General features: G+C 56.7%; 1 protein-coding gene across 3 annotated transcripts; it reads left to right on the top strand.

Annotated features, from left to right (window-relative positions):
• The first annotated feature begins 8,578 nt into the window (after positions 1-8,578).
• SH2D2A (SH2 domain containing 2A) lies at positions 8,579-17,901 on the top strand. Of its 3 annotated transcripts, none has more exons than XM_077901155.1 (9): positions 8,579-8,729; positions 9,261-9,421; positions 10,338-10,522; positions 11,142-11,231; positions 11,392-11,560; positions 14,613-14,762; positions 14,902-15,207; positions 16,805-16,976; positions 17,427-17,901. In XM_077901155.1, the coding sequence occupies exons 1-8, from the start codon at positions 8,696-8,698 to the stop codon at positions 16,970-16,972; spliced, it is 1,263 nt and encodes a 420-aa protein (XP_077757281.1). In that variant the 5' UTR covers positions 8,579-8,695; the 3' UTR covers positions 16,973-16,976; positions 17,427-17,901. The 3 variants fall into 3 exon arrangements, with proteins under 3 accessions (XP_077757281.1, XP_077757280.1, XP_077757282.1); XM_077901154.1 differs by having other exon boundaries at positions 9,261-9,475; XM_077901156.1 differs by lacking the exon at positions 14,902-15,207 and having other exon boundaries at positions 9,261-9,475.
• The last annotated feature ends 3,826 nt before the right edge of the window (positions 17,902-21,727 follow it).

Here is a 21,727-nt window from a genome sequence, read left to right as displayed (position 1 = left end):
AGAAGTAGGGTCTCAAAGGGGCTGCGTGGCAAAGAGTTCCACCATCTTTGCTGTGGCCAAGGGACAGGAGTTCAGAGTGGGTGTGGTGAGGAGCAAGGGGAGCACCCTGCCCTAACTCAGGGGTATCCACCCTTCTCCAAAGCCAGGAGATTAACCCCTGCTTGGAACCTTGGCCAGAGGCAGACACTGCAGCCCCAATATTGGATACTGAGCGTTTCCCATTCGGGTCCTGGGAAGGTAGGACATCTGGCCAGTTCGGCTTCTTGGGCGAGGCCCCCACCACATTCCTCACTCCCACCACAGCAGGGAAGAGAAGACAGGGGGCCAGGGGAGAAGAAAGTGCTGGGGGAGGGGCAGCAGGGAGGCTTTCCCAGCACAAAGGTGCTGACTGAGATCCTAGGAGAGAAGGGGTGGGTGGTGGCTCTCAGGGCCACAAGATTTCCCTTCCGGCCTCCCTCCCCACCAACACCCTCCAGGAGGCTCAGACTCTGAGTCACTAGGGCCTTGTCAGATGTCAGGATGGGAAAGGAGGAGTGTGAGGAGGTGGTGAGGGGAGAGACTCAGGGGAGCCCAGACCGGGTCTATGCATGCCAGAAAAGCTCAGGGCCTGCCCCACGAGCTCTTCCCTCCTCTGCCCACTTGTGAACAACAACAGGGAGACTTTCTGCTTGGTCCCTACCAGAGATGGAGAAATAGAGGGCCACCTGGGTCCCCCTGGGTCCCCACCTGTCCAGGTTGTGTCAAGCTGGTCCTTGTGCAGAACTGCCAGAGGGAAGGCAGAGGTGCGGGGAGAGAGGGCGGATGGAGGATCCATGGAAGACTTGGTGGCGGCGGGGAAGAAATCCTGAGACTATAAAGAAGGACTCTCAAAAAAACGAGACAGGCCTCTTCCCTCTGGGAGGCAGAGGAAGGAGAGACTTGGCACAAAATGTCGCACATCTTGGTGAGGCAGGAAGATAGAGGGGGGCAGGAGGGGGCAGCCGGCATCAACCCCCACACAGGAGGATGGAAGGTGAAAGTCGGTGGGAGGGGCAGAGGAGGCAGGAGGCTTCTCTTGAAAACTGCCTTACCTAAGGGAGAGCCCCCCCACCCCCCATGAAGGAAGGTCAAGAGCTGAAATAAAATCTTGAAGGCCAAGCACTCTGTGAGCCGCAGAGCACTACACAAATGCTCCTTGTTAAGCCGTTGTGGTATCATGTGAAAGATGCTGCAGGAGTGGGTTTAGTGCCGTGGAGCAGGGCGGGCACGGTGAGCTGCAGAGTGACAAGAACAGGCTACAAATGATACAAATCCTATTTTTTGCATTTACACGTACAAACTCAGAAAACTATCTGGAAGTGTAACTCTACAGCCAAGGGGTGGGAACTTGGACGGCATGTCTCCTGTTTGCTTATCTTCTCAGTATGTTTGTTAAAGAACGTACATTATTTATATGGTGAAAAACAAACAGTCTCCTTTTAAGAGAAGCCTCCCGGTGTGGGTGGCTGAGGTCCGAGGCTTCGGATGGGCGAGGTCAGACCTGCAGGGCCCCGGTTCACCCTCTCTCTGCTTGTTTGGGTACCACAAAGTCTGATCCATGCAAATTCTCCTCAAACATTGTTTCTTCCATGTTCTGGGCAGGGCCGAGGTCAGTTTTCATGAATGTAGGAACACAGCATGCTTCTGTAACCCCGTGATGTCTTCTACCTGGAAAGATGTGAACTGGGAGGGAGATGGAGAAAAGCAGATAGTTCTCGAAGATCCTGGGCAACTCCAGGCCTAGCCCAAGGGAAGCCAACAACTCTCCACTTGTGGTGTCTTTGGGACCACATAAAGTGAGGGCGCCTCCCTCCCCAACCAAGACAGGATACTCTCCACCTGCTCTCCCATGCCCCTTTCCAGACAGGTGCACAGACCTTCCCTCTCCTTGGCTTCCCACACCTGTCTAACCCGTCCTCCCAGGCTGAGTGTGGGCCACCATATCCCCTGGGGCCAGCCGCACCTTCTTTCCCACCTTCCTTTCTTTCCCAGCCTGGAAATACCCATGGGGGGGGGGGCGGGGGAATACCCAAAGCTGCTCTTCCCCACTTACTCAGAACAGTATCTAATACCAATAAATCCTCATGCTGGCAAAGAACTTTCTATTTCCAAAGAGAAAGAGTGTGTGTGTGTGTGTGTGTGTGTGTGTGTGTGTGTGTTTAAAAATCTGCTTCAGGGGCACCTGGGTGGTTCAGCAGTTGAGCATCTGCCTTCAGCTTAGGTCGGGAACCTAGGGTCCTGGGATCAAGTCCTGCATCGGGCTCCCTGCAGGGAGCCTGCTTCTCCCTCTGCCTGTGTCTCTGCCTCTCTTACTGTGTCTCTCATGAATAAGCAAATAAATAAATAAAATGTTTTTTTAAAAAATACTAAAAATATGCTTCAGAGGGGATGATATCCATGATCTGAGAGGCCAAATTACCTGCCCAACATCACACAGCCAGGTCCAGCCTCTCCCACCCCCACCCTGCCAAGGACAGAGAGCAATCATCCTCTCTGTCCCCATCTTTTTTTTTTTTTTTAAGATTTTATGTATTTATTCACGAGAGACACAGAGAGAGAGGCAGAGACATAGGCAGAGGGAGAAGCAGGCTCCTCACCAGAAGCCCGATGTGGGGCTTGATCCTCAGACCAGGATCATGCCCTGAGCCAAAGGCAGATGCTCAGACGCTGAGCCACCCAGGTGTCCCTCTCGGTCCCCATCTTTATCTCTAAACCTCATCTTCCCTGGCATGGCAGCCTTCCACTTCTGGCTGCAACCTGCCTTTCCAGCATCCTGATGTGCCCAGCCCAGTACAAACTCCACCTTTCTGCCAGCATGCCGCCTGTCACCTGGCCCATGCTCCCCTGGGACCTGCATCCAACTGTGGCCCATCCCCTGTCCCAACCTGTGGGCTGAGGCTCCTCTTCATGCCCTACGTGGTCTTGGCACCGTCCACAGTGCACTCTGCACCTGCTGCTATACAACCGCGGTGCTGGTGTCAGGAGTCACCCTGGGAAAACAGAAAGCAGGCTGTGTACTTCCACAAACACCGCTGAAGATAAGGGGTTGACCTCCCAGGGATGGGGGGCCGGAAGCAAAAAGGGAACACACCAAGTAACCCTGATAACACAGGAAGAAGCTCCCACCTCTAGACTGAGAGAATGAGCAGGTGAGGTTAGGGTTGTCAGAGTCTAGAAGGGGGAGGGGGAACAGCGCTGCTCAGCTAGGGTGGGAGTGACATGGACAGGAAGCAGACCAGAAGTGCAAGGACTCACCGTCTGTCCCCCCCACCCCCCCACCCCTGCCTGTCCCCCCCAGCAGACCTCCCTGCCAGCAGAACCTCCTAGAGACCTGCTAGCATCCGAGTCTGTGAAATGCTGTGAAATGCGGTTTGCAGTTGAAGGCCTGACAGCAGAGGCAGCAGTAAACAGGGAGAGGGTGGGGGCTGGGAGACAAGGCGTGAGGGGCTGCCCACCCCCACCCCCACCCCCGCCGTGGTCATTAGGTGATTATTTACTGATTATCGGTCCTAGAGTGCACGGGACACGACATGCGCTCTAACACAGGGGATGAGCTGCTGAGCTTCAATCTACTGCTGATGTTTGGCAGGTCGGGGAACTGAGGCCCAAGGGAGTGAAATTATTTGCCCAAAGTCCACAGCTAATAAATGGCAGAGCTGAGATCCAAAGTCAGAGCCTCCTCGAAGTTCGCTCGACACCCTGGGGGGTCCGGGGAGGGCTTCAAGGGAGGAGTCCATACAGGCAGGAGGGCGACTGGTACAATACCCGGCCCTGGCACCAAACCACCCAACAGAAGGACACTGACCTCCTGAGGAGAGCTGGTCCCAATATGGGTAAAGGAGTCACAGCGACCAGTAAAAGCTGCCCCTACCCTTGGGGAGTGCACTGCACAAAAAATCACAGTGGCCCCAGGACAGGAGTCATGGGCAAACAAGGACCTGGTGCCATGTGAGCGCTAGCCCTGGGCCTCCCACCTCACCTCTTCCCTGCTGAAAGCTCCCCGTGGCTCCCCAGTGCCCAGGAGAGGACAAAGCTCCCCAGCTGGCACCCCTGGGCTTTGTCTCTTGGGCTCTCTGCCCTTCACACTCACTGGTGCCCAAAGGACCCGGCAGCTTTGAGCCCCACATCCTCAGCCACTTGTCTGCTCCTCTACCCTCCTCCACTTATCCCTGCTCATTTATCCTGACCATCAGCTTCTCAGCCCTTAAACTACCACCCCCTCTCTGAAGGCTTTCTTGGCCTCATGCCACCTGGCTCCAGGCCGAATGGCCCACTCCTCACCCTGGGCTCCTAGCTAATTCCTAGCATTCCCAATTACCTGGGTTGGTTCACCTGTATAGCTCCCCTACCCTTGGGTCTTACTTATCTCTGTAGCCCTTTAAACTCTCAGGCGCTCTAGCACTAACAGGTTTTCAATAGGTGCTGGGAGATTTCAGGACAGAGCAGCAAAGGGTGAGAGAGGACACCGTTTCAGGAGCCAGACCCGAACTGAATGTTAACTAAACACACTAGTCTGCTCCAGCAAGTTACTGATAACTTACTTGAGCCTCAGTAACTCGTCTGTCAAGTGGGAAGTCCACTGCCCAAGCATACCTGGAAGTGCTCCCCCTGATGCCTGGTGCAGGGTATAGAGCCACCTGCCCCCTCCTTGCCTGCTGAGAGTAGTTTTGATTTGCATTCCCTGAAGCTTAGTGAGGGGGAGCCCCCTGTCCTGTGCCCTTTGGCCAACTGTTTTCTTTGGGGAAATCTCTATCCAGATCCTCTGCCCATTTTTAAATCAGATTGGCGTTTTGCTATTAAGTTTTAGGAGTTCTTTATATATTGTGGATAGTAATCCCTTACCAGAGATACGGATTTTCAAATACGTTCTCACATTCGATAGGTTACCTTTTCATTTTGTTGGTGATTTCCTGCTGTACAGAAGCTTGTGAGTTTGATGGAATCCCACTTTTTCATTTTTGCTGTTGTTGCTGCTATTTTTGGTGTGAAATCCATTAAGTCGTCACCAAGACTGATGTCAAGGGGCTTATCACTTCTGTTTCTTCTAGGAGGTTTATGTTTTCAGGTCCTATGCTTTTCATCTTAAGTCTTAACCTCCTGAGCCACCCAGGGGGCCCCTCTTTAATCCATTTTGGGTTAATTTTTGTTTATGGCATGAGATCATGGTCTGATCTCATTCTTTTGCATGTGGCTGTCCAATTTTCCCAACACCATTTTTTTTTTTTATGATAGACATAGAGAGAGAGAAAGAGGCAGAGACACAGGCAGAGGGAGAAGCAGGCTCCATGCAGGGAGCCCAACGTGGGACTCGATCCTGGGACTCCAGGATGGCTCCCTGGGTCAAAGGCAGGCTCCAAACCACTGAGCCACCCAGGGATCCCCTCCCAACACCATTTATTAAAGGGACTGCCCTTTCCCCATGTATATTCTTGACTCCTTTGTCATAAATTACTTGACCATAAGTGCTTGGGCTTATTTCTGGGTTCTCTCTTCTATTTCACTGATCTTTGTGTCTGTTTCATACCAATGCCATACTGTTTTGATTACTATAGTTCTGTGATGTAGTTTGAAATCAGGAAGCCTGATGCCCACAGCTTTATTCTTTCTCAAGATCATTTTGGCTATTCTGAGTCTTTGCGATTCCATACAAATTTTAAAATTGTTTGTTCTATTTCTGTGAAAAATGCAACTGGAATTTTGATAGAGATTGTATTGAATCTACAGATTGCTTTGGGTAGTACAGACATTCACCCATAACTTCTTATCATGGCCCAATACAATGCCTCCTAAAACTGCACTCCCTTCTTAGCCTCCACCCCCCACCCCCCATCACCCCAGTCAGAAGACGGCTCTCTCCCCTGAGATCCTCAAGGATGCACATGGCTCTGGGCAGGACTGCTTTGAATTGCCAAGTCTCTTCTGTGGTCCTACCTACCTTAGGATGTGAGCTCCTTGAGTGGAGAGGATGGCCTTTGACATCTAGTGTGTGGAACTTTCATATGTTGAAGCCCTAACCCCCAATGTTACTATATTGAGAGATAGGGCCTTTAAAGAAGTAATTAAGGTTACATGGGGTCATAAAGGTGGGGTCCTTGTTTGATAGGACGGGTGTCCTTGTAAGAAGAGGAAGAGACACCTGAGGTACTTGCCCAGCCCTGCCCAGCGCCAGCACAGAAAAAAGGCCATGTGAGGGCACAGCGAGAAAGCAGCCATCTGCAAGCCAGGAAGAGAGTTCTCATCAGAAACCAACCCTGCTGGCACCTTGACCTTGGAATTCCAGACTCCAGAACAGTGAGAAAATAAATTTCTGTTGTTTATGCCCTCCAGTCTGTGGTGTTTCATTATGACAGCTCAGACTAATAGATGTGGGGGCTCAGGGAAAGGGTGCTGGGGGGGCATGGGGGGCACCACACAAACCATCCAGCATGTGTGTTCTTGAGCCCCTCCTGACCCCTGCCCAGCTGTGTGCAGGGCAGAGGGGCTCCCAGACCCCGGCCTCCACTAGCCCAGCCAGAACAGGAGCCTGCGGTCTGGACTTTTGCCCTAGCCGTGAGGAGACAGTGGTTAACAGTGACCATCATGGTGCCAGGAACTGGGAGCAAAGAACCAGTACCTGAGCCACTCCTCTAAGTTGTACTCTCTGCTGGCTCAGCGCCCACTTACTGGTGGAATCCCACAGCCGCCCCTCAAGAGAGGAGCATCTGAAGCTGGGAGAGATGGAGGGACTGCTATTTTGACCCCACCACCGGGGTAGAGGGGGACAAGACACAGGCAAAGGGGAGAGACAGTCAGAGCCTCAGAGAAACTAATCCTCTCCCAACAACCTCCGTCCTAGGAGATGTTGAGGCCCATACAAGAGCCAAGAGCTGGGGTGCATTTGGACAGAGCTGCGGTGAATGGTCAGCTGTACCTGTGTCTGACATCCCTGCACCTGCTCAGGCTGCAGGCCTGCGCCCAGGCCTCCAGACAAAGAGCGTGGGAGTGATTCCATTTGGAAGGTGAAAAATGCTTCTGTTGCAATCATCACAAAGTGCACCAAAGTGGCGGGCAGGGTTTCCAGAATTGGGCTGTGCTGAGTGGACTCCCAGCCGCACAGCTGAGCACAGAGCAGAACCCTGGCGTCTGATGGGGCCATGGAGGGCACAGTCCCACCACCGGCTCATTACAATACAGTGAAGGGCTTGGGGAACATGTTGAGAGCACCAGACTCATCACCAACCCCGGGGGGCTGGACCAGGGAAAGGCCACATGTTTCAGGAAGAGACAGCAGGCAGCTCGGGGGAGGTAAGGTCCTGGGGTGTGGGCAGCCGTGTAGGGCATTGACGGTGGGGAAAGCGCTCCCCTGCCTGGAGCTGATGGGGAAGTAACTTCGGGCTGTAAGCTGGGTGTCCAGACTCCTTCCTGGGCAGAGAGCAGCAGATAATCCAGCTGCAGACCCTAAGCCAGCCCCTGCCCCAGCCACTCAGTCCCCTAAGGCTGCCCACACGCACGTATGCATGCTCATTCCTTCTTATGGGTGTTTGTAATGCTGGTCCCTCTTCTAGAAACACCTTTGCCCACCTTCTTCCACTCACACCACTGTGTCCTCACGGGAAGTGTCTGTTGGCAGGCCTGGCTCCCCCACCTAACATCTTGAAGCAAGATCCTTTTTCTCTCTGTGTTCTTGGACCAACAACAGTGCCTGGCACCTAGTCCTGGACTGTTGGCTTAAATCATGGTGAAGTTAGTAAAGGAAGGTCTAGTTTCTAATCCCAACTTCTGAGACACTGAAACAACTGGCCATAGCACTTAACTTTTCTGAGCTTCAGTTTATTCCTCTGGAAATGGGGGTAATGTTCCCTGCCCATATATTTGTGAGGATCAAATGAGCGAGCAATGGGATTGGTCTCTGGTGTGGCAGCAAATATAGGCACAGGGAGAGTTTAAGAAGTCAGCATTGATGTTATAATAACTGCTCACAATGTTGCTTCGGATCATGACCTCCATCCTCTGGATCTCCCCTCCTTCCTCCAGATTGTCCCTCCACCCCCCAGGATTGCCGGATTTTGCCCTAACCCAGTCCTATTATCTGCTGGAAGGTGAAGCCAGCCCCCCTTCCTTCCCACCCACTTCATCTCAAAGATTTCGTATGACCTCAGAAAGTCCTTCCAGAAGTCTTCCCCACATCCTTCCTGTTGCAGCCCTGCCCGTGTCACTCCTCATATGTCCTAAAAGCACAATCCTGAGTAGGAATCTCCCAGGATCCCAAATATCCTTTTGAAGTTGACATCCCCATTGCTGCTGCTCAGAACAAGCTGAGGGGGAGACAGAGAGGGAGGCAGGGAGAGGAAAGGTGGTCCCAGATTGGAGTGAGGGAGTAGAGGGAGAAACAGGAGGGATGGAGGTCAGACAGCAGGCAGGACCTCCCAATACCCAACAGCCAAGGGCAGAATGACACAACTACCCACCACCACAGCATCACACCATCACCACCTTCAGGGGCCTGGCTTCCGGAGGAGGGACGAGTGTCTTACGGCTTTCCATGACGTGGGTCCTCTGCCAGGGTTAGGGCTGTGGGTAAGGCGACATTTCCTGCCCTCGGGGGCTGGGGTGAGAGAGATGAGTTGCTGAGTGTGCACATCTTTTGAGAGCACATACACACACCCTGCTCCAGGGGCTCAGTTCCTAGCCTGGCTCCATGGAGCTCCCCCTGGCCCAGATCTCTCCCCAAGGTAAGTGCGAAGCCTGGATGGCGGGTGGAAGGACATCCAGACCCTCAGATCCCCTGCTGTCTCCAGGCCTGAGCTCCCACTTCAGGGGTGAAGGGCCCACCCCAAGCCAGAACTGGCTGGGCAGATGGGCAGGGAGCCTACAACTACTTCTCCTGGCGCCAGTCGGCTCAGCCCTGGGGACATAGGTGGCAGGGTCTGCTGAGCGCTCCTTAGCAGAGGGAGGGCGATGAGCAGAGGATCTGGAACATAAAGAGCAGAGGTCTGCCCTGAAGAGACACACCACCCTACCCCCTCGCTGCGCCCCACACCCCACACCTGCGCTGTGGGGCTCTCTGCTTCCCCATGCCCATCTCCCTGCCAGCTCCTGCCTCCTGGACTCCTTACTCCTCTCCCTTGAGAGACCCCCAGTTGGCACTGTCCCTGTCCTCTCATCAGAGGCACACAGAGCTCCTGGGAGCCTGGGGGAGAGGTAGCCTCTCACCCAGACATCCCCCCTCTTCCCCCGCTACCCCGACCTCTTTGTGCTAACAGGAAGTGGCAAAGCCCCTGCCCCTACCTTCAGCACCTTCCAGCCCCTGGAGCTGCCCCGCAGGAGCTGCCAGGATCTGGGCTTGCTCCAGGGGCCCAGGATCCAGGCCCTGAAGGCTGAGGAGGCCCAGCCCAGCCCCAGGGTCCCAGATGTCCACACTGCGGTAAGGGGGAACCCGGCTGGCACCACTTCCTCCTTGGCTCCCCTCCTCCCATCGGTGAGGACTTGAGGGTAGATAAAGGCCAATAGGGGAAAAGCAGGAATGATCTGGGGCTGCCTATAGGGCTAGGGCATGGAAGGAAGGAGGGAGGGAAGGGAGATGGGGAGGGAGGGAAGAAGGGAGGAAGGGAAGGAGAGAGGGAGGAAGGGAGGGAGAGAGAAGATGGGGAGGAGGGAGGGAGATAGGGAGGAGAGATGAGGAGGAGGGAGAGGAGATGGAGAGAAGGGAGAGGGAGGGGAGATGGGGGGGTAGGAGGGGAGATGGGGAGTACCTCCTTCATTCATTGCATTGTCCCCTTACCATCCCTGGGATGCACAGGCTGAGTCTGAGGGTAACCAGGGTACAGGGTACCAAGTCCCAGAAGCAGACCTCTGCATCTCTGTCCCTGACTTTCACCTGCCCAGTGCGTCTGGGCCTCCGTCCCTCTCACCCATGGGGCCATTAGAAAGTCCTCCCTATGATCCAGCTCAGCCCCTCCCACAGGAGGCTGAGTCCTCCCTCGTTCTGTCCTCTGGGGTGAGAGGTTGTAGCATCATCTCCCTGATCCTGCAGGCCAGGGAATGACTGCCTGTCCTTCCAGAAGCCTCACACTCAGGTTAAGAGCTAACTGCTACTGGGTAAAAGGCCTGCAGGCCCAGAGGGAAGTGGGCAGAAATTCCCTGGAAAAAAAAGCAAGTGCAGCTGAAGAAGGGGTTTTAAGCTGGACCCTGAAAGGCACCTCCTGGGTAGTTATAGCCTAGAATGGGCAACTGGGATGGGGAGCAGCGGTGAGGCTGCAGAGGCACAGCTGGCTGACGGTCAGGAGGAAGCCCATACATCATGGCTAACTCCCCCTCCTTGAACCTTCCCCCTGTTTCAGGCATCTCCTCAACCCCGAGAGGCTGCCTCTAGCCCAGAGGATGCCGAGAAGGCTGATGAAGTGTTTGGGGAAGGAGGCCAGTCCCTGCAGGCCGAGACCCGGGCTTGGTTCCAGAAGACCCAGGCCCACTGGCTCCTGCAGCACGGGGCAGCCCCAGCCTGGTTCCACGGCTTCATCACCCGGAGGTGAGTCACAGAGGTGGCGGAAACAGGCCCAGAGAGGGGCAGGGCAAGTCCTGGGGCCCAGGCCCAGCAGAGTGTGGAGGCTGCGAGTCCAACCATGAGTCCTGGAGGCTCCCAGGCCAGTGTCTGAGGCATGTCCTGGAGGAGGTCACCAGGGAGGCTACAGGCCCCCCCCCCCCCCGCTCTGGATTTCAGCTTCGGCTCCTGTCTCTGGCCCTCCAGACCTCATGGTCCCCCCGCCCCCCCGACCCCCCCGACCCCCAGATCTCCTGACCTTTCTGCCTCACCAGCCTCTGCTCTTCCTTGTCTCTCTGGTAGGCCCTTCCTCCTGCATCCCTCAGCTTTGCCTCCTCTGCTCCAGTTCAGCCCGTGACCTTGGAAATCTACAAGCCTCTTGTCACCCCAGGGTGTCCTCCAGGATGAGGCAGGGATGAAACCTCTCCTGGGTGGGACCTCTGGCCCCTGTGTTCTCCAGGCCCTGCACCTGGGAGCAGACCCCACTTCTCTCTGCTATCTTCTTCACCCTTCTACGTCACCTGAGTCTGCTTGGCTGGGGGTTGGGGTCTGCCTTGAGAGTCCAGGACAGGCAGGAGGCTGGAGAAGTCTTCTCCACCACCCACAGGGAGGCTGAGAGGCTGCTGGAGACCAAGCCTGAGGGATGCTACTTGGTACGGTTCAGTGAGAGCGCTGTGACCTTTGTGCTGACCTACAGGTGAGGGGGCAAGAGCAGGGGCAGTGCCCTGGCCACCCCAGCGGGGTGGGCTGGGTGCTCCTGATGCAGGAAGGGCAGGGGCCAGCCGGGAAGGAGAGAGACCCTGGCCTGGGTGGCTAGCCAGGCCTGAGGTGGCTCTGATCCCATGGGTGCCCTCCAGGAGCCGGACTCGCTGCCGCCACTTCCTGCTGGCCCAGCTTGGGGATGGGCGCCACGTGGTGCTAGGCGAGGACAGCGCTCACGTGAGGCTGCAGGACCTGCTGCAACACTACACAGCGTGCCCGCTCAGCCCCTATGGGGAGAAACTCACCGAGCCCCTGGCCCGCCAGGTACCCCCAGCCCCTGGCTCCAGGGACCCTGGCCACCACCTCATCCCCCCCTGCGATGCAGCCATAGGTCTCTTGTCCACCCTGTGCCCCTAGGATCCCCTCGAGTGCTGGGGAGGGGTCCTTCACGGATGAGCTCAGCCACACAAAGACAGCAGGCACGTGGGGTCATTTGTGTTTTCAAGTAAGGACTATTTACTGAGTAGGGGCTACAGGGCTACAGCACAGTGCTCCCGCTGGCAGGCCCTGGAAATAGAACCATGAACAAGACAGGCCTCAGGCCCACAAAGCTCACTTACCGGCAGCAAAGACAGATGAATAGGAGAATCAAGTATGAGAAGAGAGGAAATGCAGAGTGAGTGCCACCAGGGCCTGTGTGGCAGGGAGCACACCAGGGAGTGCCCCCCCCCAGGGTGGTCAGGCAGTCCGAGGACACAGGTGCCAGCCAGCGATCAGGGTCTGGCAATACAGCAGGAACAACTGACCAGAACAGCCCTGCCTTCTGGACCTTACATTCTAGTGTGGAGACGGCGCTCACATAAGACAGAGAAACAGATAATCTGTAGTATGTCCAGTAATGATAAATGCATGCTAATAAGACAGGGAGTAACAGGGTTGGGGTTGTTTTACACAGGGACACCAAGGAAAGCTACTCTGGTAAGGAGACATTTGAAGGGAGGCCTGGATGAAGTAAGGGAAGGAGCCATGCAGGCAACTAGAGGAAAAACCTTCTAGGCAGGAGGAACAGCAGGTACAAAGGTCCTGCGGTAGGAAGCTGCCCGAGGTGTTTGAGGAAGACTGACAGAAGTCAGGAAACTAGCATAGGTGGATGAATTGGACATGAGAGCAGCGATGAAAGAAGGGAACCCTGTATGTAGACTCTCACATGGATTTCGGATTTTATTCTAAGTGAGGGGGGATGGCACCACACAGGACTGACATGATCTGGCAAGTTTGGGGATGGGGCAAGGAGGACAGATGGAGAAACTACAATACTTCAGGTGAGCTGGTGGTCGCCTGGGCTAGGGTGGCTGAGGTGGAGGCAGAATGCAGGATGTGGGGTTTTTGGTTTTGATTTTTTTTAAGTTTTTATTAAATAAAAGCTTTTAAGCTTTTATTTACTTATTTTATTTTTTAAGCTTTTATTTAAGAGACACAGGCAAAGGGAGAAGCAGGCTCCACGCAGGGACCCCATGTTTATTGGGGGAATCGATCCCAGGACTCTAGGATCACGCCCTGGGCCAAAGGCAGGCACTAAACCACTGAGCCACCCAGGTATCCCCCTTTTTAATGGGATGTTCAGTAGGCAGTTAAATATGTGGGTCTGGAGCTTGGGACAGAGGTCTGGGCTGGAGATAAACACCTGGGAGTCATCAGCATATAGAAGGATTGATTGTCAAGCTTTCAGGAGGGCTGAAATCGAACTCGGGAGGGAGTGTCAATGGACAAGAAGGGAATACTAAGTCTCCAGCATTTAGAGTTTGCAGAAGGGAGAGCAAACCTATAAAGAAAATTGAGGGCAGCCCGGGTGGCTCAGTGGTTTAGCGCTGCCTTCAGCCCAGGGCCTGATCCTGGAGATCCAGGATCGAGTCCCACGTCAGGCTCCCTGCTTGGAGCCTGCTTCTCCCTCTGCCTGTGTCTCTGCGCCCCCCTTCTCTCTGTGTCTCTCATTAATAAATAAATAAAATATTTTAAAAAAAGAAAAAGAAAATTGAGAAGGATCAGCCAGGGAGAGAAGAGAAAAACCAGGAGCATGTGATGCTCTAGAAGCCAAGCAAAGAAAATGCCCCAAGGAAGGGCATGCCAGTGGGTCCCGAACTGACCACTGGCCTTGGCCAGGAGGAGCTCACTGGTGGTACTGGCAGGAACGGTTTCTCAGGCTTGACTGAAGTCAGTTCAAGGAAGTGTGCCTGTGGGCAAGTCTTATGTGGACCTTCACCAGGAATGGTGGACATGAAGATCCCCAGCAGTGGGCACAGGGTGCAGGGAAGTCTGGAGGTGAGGGGAGCCGATGCACTGGAGAGCTGAAGGCAGAGCTGTCAGGTGCCTGCTCTACAACCAGGTCTCAAAGGGTCTTGTCCCAACACTCCTCTGGAGTTTGGACTTTCCCCTGGAGGACCGGCAGCTGCTGAAGACTGCCAGGGGAATTTGTTCAGCTCACCCTGGCCGCCAGTGAACAATGGGTTGCAGACCAAGTTGAGGCAGGGGAGGACTTAAGAGGCCTGAGCTGGGGTAATGGTTATGGCACAAAGAGAGGGGAGCAGGTGTCAAGTTGTTGAGGCAGCGGAAGGAGCAGGGCTGGTGCCCCATAAGATGAGTTGGGGGGTGGCTCCCGAGAAGCTGTCTCAGCAGCAGGGTGAGGGTGCTGCTTTTTTAGTCACAAAAGGAATGCAGAGAGAGGAGGTGGTAAGGGCAGGGAAAGAGAATTCTGACGTGGATCCAGAAAGCCCGCAGTACTCGCACATCTCCAGATGCGGACACGCACTTGGTGGACACGAGAAGCATGAGGAAAGCCTTGTGGCCTGAGTCTACCAGAAGCCCTGGGCATGTGCACAGCTAGGCTGCTGAGCTAAAGCCCAGCTATCATGGAAAGGGACCTTCCCACCGTCAGGGTCATCTTCCTGGAGGCTGTCTCTCTGCCCCTCAAATGTCTAGCTTAAACCTCCAAGGAGTACTCCCCCGCTCCTGCAGAAATAAACAGATGGGACAGTCTTGGAGATCTGTCCCCATGCTGAAAATATTTAGGCTCAAAACTTCTGAAGTCTTGTTGCATTTTTACAACCACAGGCACAAATGCAGACTGGCTGCGTTCCCGGTGGAACTGAGGTCAATGCTAGATACAGCCTGTGAGCTGAGCTGCTTTCCACGCTGCCGTGGGGCCCCCTTACCATCTCCAACCCTGCTCCTCACCCAGGGAACCCAAGGGGTCCGAATCTCTGTGCCCCTCCCCCCACACACCCTGCATCAGCACCAGCTGATTGTCTCCCAGATGACCTGGCCACCTCCACCCACCATCCCTCCTGCACCAAATCCCTGAGGCTTCCTTTCCCTGCAGACTCCCGAGCCCGTCGGACTTTCCCTGAGCACTGAAATGCCGGACTCTGGAAACAAAAGCCAGGACTCACACCCTCAGTATGGCTTGATCCTCAAAAAGTTGCAGAACGTAACCCCCACGCAGAAGGAGGGGGCCGGGGAGCCCAAGGAGGTATTGGGCTCGGAGGGGCTGAGGGAGGGCAGAGGGCGGGCCCAGCGCGGGGCGGGGCCTCCAGGACACCGGCTGCAGCCTCAGCCCCGCCCGGGTCGCTCTGACGCCCCCTCCCCTCCGGCCTGGCCTTCTCTCCCAGGCTCCCCAGCAGCCCAGGCCCAAGCCTCCCTTGCCTGCGAAGCCCCAGCTGCCCCCCGAAGTCTACACAAGCCCGGCTCCGAAGCCCCGCCCGGCCCCTCCCCCCAAGCCCTCCCATCCCATCTACCAGGAGCCCGACGAGCCCATCGCCTTCTACGCCATGGGGCGGGGCAGCCCCGGGGAAGCCCAGTGCAACGTCTATGCGGAGGTGGAGGTGGAGGTCCCGCCTGGGGCCGGGGGGCCCCCCTGCGTCCTCGGGCACCGGGCCCTGCGGAAATGCCGGTCCAGGCCTGTCCCGGGAAGCCAGGTAAAGCAGTGCCCAGAGAAGGAGGACCGCGGGGAGGACGTCCTGAAAGCCAGACTGGGGAGGATAGCGAAGGAGTCCGAGTGGATGCCGGGGCCAGGGTGAAGGTCCGAGATCGCGGGGCAAAGAGAGCCTCCGGGCTGCCAGGAGCCCAGAAGCGGCTCCCTGTCTTCGCCCTGGGGTCACTGGAACAAGCCTCCCCTCTGTCATCCCTCTCCACTTCTCAGAAGAAATAGTGGTCCGCCCCTCTCGCCCAGACCCCCCCCCCCCCCACCCCCCCGCCAATACCAGGAATCTTGGCTCCAGCCATCGTCCTCTCTTCCTCGTTGGAACTTGGGCCTCTCCCACTCTGGCTCCCTCCCCTCCCCCTTCACAGCCTGAGAGCTGGGAGCACTGGGAGTCCCTCCTGTTGTCTCTGATGAGCTCAGGGAAGGAGGCACCTGCTCTCCTGCTCCTCCACACACTCCCTTTGCCAACCCTCACCCCCACCCCGCACCTCTTCAGTCCTCTGATGAGTGCAAGCCAGTGTCCCAGTCCAGGGCAGCGGCGTGACACCTCCTGGCCACTTCCACCCTTTCCCTAGGCCTCTGCCCCCTCTACAGGCCGTTCCCCACCCTCCCTGCGATGCCCCAGACCTGCCTCAGCCCCTAAGCCTGTCTCCCCACCCTCACCCCCAGCTTGGGCACTAGAGATGAACCAGCAGCCCACGTCTCCCACTCAGCCCCCAGTACCCCACAGCCTCCTGAAATTGGCACAGCAGCCCACTCTCACGCTCTCACCTTTCTGCCCAGACTGCCCCTCCTCTGTTTCCCAGCCAGAAGAATGACTCTCCAGCCACCTGACTATCCCAGCCAGAACCCCAGGGCTCCCTAGACATTCCCTCTACCCTGACTCCTCATAGGCCTCAGATTCCTGCTGGGTCCCTCCCCCGCCCCGAAGCTGCAGCCTCAGCATCCATCATCAGGATTTTCCAAGCTTCCTAACTGGTCTAACCACCAATCTTGCCATTTCTGATTTACTCTGCCCCAAGGAAGTCAGAATGGTCTTTCTAAAACAGCTAGCTCAGGGCGCCTGGACGGCTCAGTTGATTAAAACAGCTAGCTGGCCCATGCGGCCATCCATACTGGTGCAGGCAGAGGACCTCCTCGTCAGCCCCCCACCAGCTGCTGCCATCTTCACTAAGCTCTTTACGTCTCTCTGAGCACACCTCCCACTGCCCTAGCCATCCTTCAAGACAGTGTGTCCTTCTGTTCCCTGCAGATTTCCCAAACACAACCACAGTGGCCATCCCCCTGTGCTACATACACACCTGCCACACATACCACTGATCACCTGGGACACCCAACTCCACTCGTTCCCAGGAGAGTGCAAGCCCCCTGAGCAGGGGCTGGGACTTAGTCATCTGTTTCCAGAGCACCCAGCACAGTGCCTGCCACAGAGCTGGTCCTCAGGAAACGGTTGCTGAATGAATGAGAGCAGTTTAGGCCTCCTCTATGCAAGCCGACATGCATTAAGACCAGAGGACAGCCCTTGAGGCTGCAGGTAGGCCTGAGAGGTGAAGGATAGAGGGCGTGACCTAGGATCATCCTTCTCTCCGCAGAATCCAGGAGCCTGGCGACCACAGTCTGAGAACTCTGTGACTGGACAAGGCCCTTCTGTGCCCCACCAGCCTCTGCCCTGCTGGGGGCACACCCTCCCTCACAATCTTTCTAGACAGAGGACAGAAGACAAAGGACAGGTGTGGCTTCCCTTGGGGCCTCCCCAGTAGCACGGTGAGTCTGAGCTGGGGGAGGATAACCTAGAACCAACCCCAGGTGCCCTTCTCAGGAAATGTGCATGGAACAAACCGTAGGCAATCAGACTAGAAAGGACCTCAGCCATCATCTATTGCAAAGATGCACAGAGGTGTCATCTCACATGCCAACTGCCATCCATTGGTCGCGGCTGCCTAGAGCACTGCGCTGTGAAGGATGTTCAGGTCATCTCCACACTCAGCAGAACAGAGCACTGTTATTGATTAGTGATGTCTGCTGTGGGCAGAGAGGGAGGCAATATAGCAGCGTCTCTTTTGCCATCACTGATCCAGGCCAAGTCCCTGGAGGTGCAGATGTGGAGACAAGCCAGAGAGGGATAGTGACTGGGCCAGGGCCAAGGACTAGAACCCAGGCTTCCTAGGTCCCTTGCCTGGCACCCTTTCTTACCCCATGTCCTCCTCTCCACAGGAAATGTCAGAGATTTCCTGACAGGAAATCTGGCTGCTCTCCAGAGTTCCACAGCATGGAGGCCTGGGTGCCGGTGGAACTCCAGATCCCAGTTTAGCCCTGTTCCCTGGACAGATCAGGGCCCCCACAAGGAAGCCTGGAGTTCAGAGGAGCGGATGCAGACTCAGCTCCCTTTCAGGGACCCAGGCACGGGCTCCCTCCCCAAAGTCCCAGAGAACCGGGTGGGTGGTGGTGGTGGTGGCTCGGTGATGCGCAGTCCTCCAAGGAAGAGTGCAAGGGTGCCCCTGCTGCCTCCCACTGCCCTAGCTTCTCCTCCTGGAGTCTGATTTCCTTGGCCCTCTGAGCCTTAGAGTCTGGGCCCTGGTCCAATGCTGCTGTTGTCTGAGGAATGGTTTGGCGAGAACAGATGTTAGAACTTGTTTGTTGATTCTTGCCTGGCTAATAAATCATCGCCAACAACCTCTTCCCACAGGGATCCAAGTACTCCGGGCTCCTTCTGTCTCAGACTCTCTCTCTCTCATTCTCTCTCTCTCATCATGGAGGGTAAGGGCTTGAATCACCACTGCAGTGGGGGGAGCGGGTCTGGGGGTTCAGAGACACCGGGCAGGGGTCACAGATCTGGGCATTGTGGGGCAAGGGTAATTACACCTGGGCTGCAGGGTAAGGGGCCGCAGATTCTTCCCTGGCAGGGCTAGGCAGGCAGCTGGAGGCAGAGGAGTGGCTGTATCACCTGGGGGTCAGGCAGGAGCGGTTGGGGCCTGCACCTCATTCTCCACAGTCCTGGGGGCCCCCAGCGGTGGTCCAGGGTCCCTCTGTGTCACCCTAGCCTCTTGGGCGTTGGCCTTGCCTCTGTCAGGACCTTACTTCCTCCCCTGACTCACCCCTGACCCTCTCGTGAGGCTTCTTCACTCTCTGCTCAGACCCACCTCAGCACCTGCCTGTCACCCTGTGCAAAGCTCCCCACTCTGGGCTCCCACCCCCTGGAGGAGTCAGCCTGGGGTCTTCTTTTCCCTCAGACCGTGAGCTGCTGGAGGCAAGGCGGCATCTGCACCCCCCACCCCCAACCTGAGGCGCAAGGCTCTGGGTGCTCCTAGAGTCCCATGTGTGCAGCCGTCCTTATGCTGTTTCCTAGGAGAGCTTGGGCAGGACAGTCTGTGCCTGTTGGGATCCCCTCCTCCTGCCAAGGAGGCCCCCGCACCTGCCTGAGTCTGTCCGCAGACCCCTCCCTGAAGCGGTGCCGGCCACGGACACACACACCCCCCACCCCACCCCCTGCGCTGGGGCACCACCACCAGTCGGCCCAGTGCGGGCACCAGCCCCAGTGACTAGTGATTCCCCTCCTTTCCAGCTGTGGAATCAGCCTGAGCACTTGCTGCTGAGTCAACAGTTGGGGTTCCATTCCCTTCTGTCTGCAGGTCTCCTAAGCAAGAGGAGAGATGGGGGGAGGGGAGGGGAGCAGATGGCTTTGCTAAGATCAGGGAGGCTGAAAGGACAAGAAACGTCTCATAGTAGACTGGGGCGGGGGTCCTGGCTGATTCTTGGCAGAGGGGGTGCGCAGAACAAGGAGAGGCTTTCTGCAGAGCAAGAGCTAGAAATCAGTCAGAACGGCATTTCCTTACACTTGGGAGTATAACGGGATGGCAGGTGCAGGGAGGGGGCAGAAATGCCTAGTGACCCCCCTGGTGTTTCTGGAGGAGCAAAGCCTGTGAGGGGGGGGCAGGGGTCCTCCTCCCTCTGCAGCTCAGGCTAGAGGTCAACTCACCCAAGGGGGCATTAGCAAGAAGCCTGGGTGGTGGTGTGGAGCTGTGCTAGCTGGTGGCATGGCAGTGGCCCCTGCACCACAGGTCCACGGGTCCCCATAGGATGCCTCCATGTTTGCACACGGGGTGCCATACAGGTCAGAGGGGACATAGTGGCCAAGGGCTCAGGGAGGGAGGGCTGCTGGGGCTCCAGGGGACACTAAATCCTTTGTGGCTGCTCCTCCCCGCCCCTTCAACCAAACAGGAGACTGAAGTCTAGAGAGGGGAGGGGACGGAGAGCTGGAGGCAGGCCCTGCTGCAAGCCCCACCCCAAAGCCCCAGGTGGGGGTTTCTCCTGCTCACCACAACCACCAGCGCCCATGCACTAACTACCCTCCCACTCCACTCCCAAGCTGTGAGCTGCAGGGGGTGCCGCGTCCCCTGGATGAGAAGCTGAGGAACTGGTACAGACAAGGAGGGAGCAGTTTGTGCAGCAGGTGCTCCTCCTAGCCAGAGAGCAGGGCGCCACAGAGGAAGGGCATTTCCCCACCGCCTCCAAGGCCCATGGTCCTTCCAGCCTCCCCCCCCCCCCCCCCCCCCCACGCTCCACACAGGGCCTTCTGGAGCCAGAACAGCCTCTCACCCCAGCTGGGGCCTCCCTCCAGCACTGGGCAGCCCTGGCGGCTCTCTGCACTTTCCCCGGGCTCCTCTCCCCCCTGAACTGTCCCTTCATCCTGCATGCTCCCTCAGCCAACGCAGCACATGCTCCATGACATGCCCTGTAAGTCTGGCTCCAGGGCAGGGGGTGAGTGGCAGTTAACACATGACCACATGACCTCATTTGTCCTGGTGCACAGGGCGTTGGCCCCCCACCCCCACCCCTGACCCGCTCCTGGAGGACCAGGAGCCAATCACTGCTGAGGCCCCACCCTCCACCACTCTACCAGCTGGAAGACATCTGTCCCTACCCAAAACACAGCTGGGCGAGAGGAGGCCAACAAGGCTAGGTGCAGGCCCTGTGGCGCACTCCAGCGTCCTCGCAGCTTCCCCAGGTCCCACAGACCTTGAGCCATCCCCCCAAGGGCCTGCGGCTTCTTGCACAGCAAACAGCATACAGCCACAGTGAAGACCTTGAGGAGGCCCCTCTCCAGGGACCAGGGCCTTGAGGGTGGCGGCTTATGAGACTTGCATCTCTGTGCAATTCCGAAGTCTGATTTTTAGGGACCTCAACCTCTGGGCTCTGCTCCTAGACCGTGCTACCCTGCACGCTCGGGCCCAGGCTAGGCCTCTGGGGCCCCCGGGCTATCTGGATCCACTGACCACAGCCTCTGCCGTTCCTCCCTCTGCACCTTGGCTGGTGCTGCCACTCCAGTTTAGCCAAGTATCACTCCTTGTTCCTTTTCTCTCCACCATCCTTTGTCTTCCCTTTGCTGTTTATCAGAACGTGAGGCTACCATCTCCAGGAAGCCTTCCAAAGAACTGTTCATTTCTAATTTGTATTTCTCTTGGTGACCAGGAAATTCCAACCACCAAATAAAATGTCCCTTTTGGTAGAACTAAAAAGTGGCTTTTCAAAAAATGGCAAAGGCTGTTTGCAGAGCACAGATGTGGGGGGCCAGAGCCTCAGACAACTGGCCTGAGTCGTCCATGTCCACAAGACGCTGGGTCCCTCCATGCCCACCATGTCCTGGCTCCCAGCCCAGAGCCCTGCTGGCTCCATCAGGATGCAGGCCCTCAAGTGACACTGGGGGCACAGCATGCCAAGAGGGCAGGGCTGCATCTGCAGCATCTGGGGCAGGAAACAAAGCTTGTGACTCCTCTGGATCTGACCTGGGGCTCTATTGAGCCTACCCCCACACACACCACCCCAGGGGAGGTGACCTCAGCCCCTGCTCCCAGTGCCTCTGTGGACAGGGAAGCAGTGGTGGGTTGCTGCTCCTTCCTGAACACTAGCTGGATGCACGGATTTGGACAGCCCCAGTGTCCCTGTGGGATGCAGAAGCCCTGTCTGGCTCGAACCCGAAGTAGGTCAGATTTCAGATAAGTGGGTGGTTTTCCTGTAAGTGACAAAAGCCTCCCGTGTACTTAATAAGAAACAGACTCCTCAACTTACCTGGCACACAAGACTGGGGGCACAGTGAGACCCTCTCTCCTGCCGCCTCCCCCTCAGCCCCAGGTCCCCACACCACACCTTCCGATGGCCCCAGGGCCAGAACCTCCAGTCTTTCCCCCCAGTGCTACACCCGAGAGAAGCCTGAAGTGACTGGAGGCGAGCTACTGTGTCTAGTCAGGGCTTCTCTCTCAACACCAAGCTTCTCTCTGCAGGGCTCCACCAGCACCCTTGTCCCAGAAGCAGGAAGCCACTGCGGCCGAGCTGTCCAGGAGCCCCAGTGTCCTCGGCAACACACTGCAGTGGTGGTGTGCACAAGCACTGGCTGGTCTAGAACCGCAGGGGTGGCTCTCCCACCCCTACTGGAACCTCGGGCAAAGAGGGAGGGGCCCTGCCACCTGCCGCACTGCTGGTGGGCATCCCAGTGCTAAGCTGAGAACCGGAGCCCATGA

The sequence above is a fragment of the Canis aureus genome, chromosome 6 (genome assembly GCF_053574225.1).
Source record: "Canis aureus isolate CA01 chromosome 6, VMU_Caureus_v.1.0, whole genome shotgun sequence".
NCBI lineage: Eukaryota > Metazoa > Chordata > Mammalia > Carnivora > Canidae > Canis > Canis aureus.
This window is presented reverse-complemented; position numbering and strand designations above follow the sequence as displayed.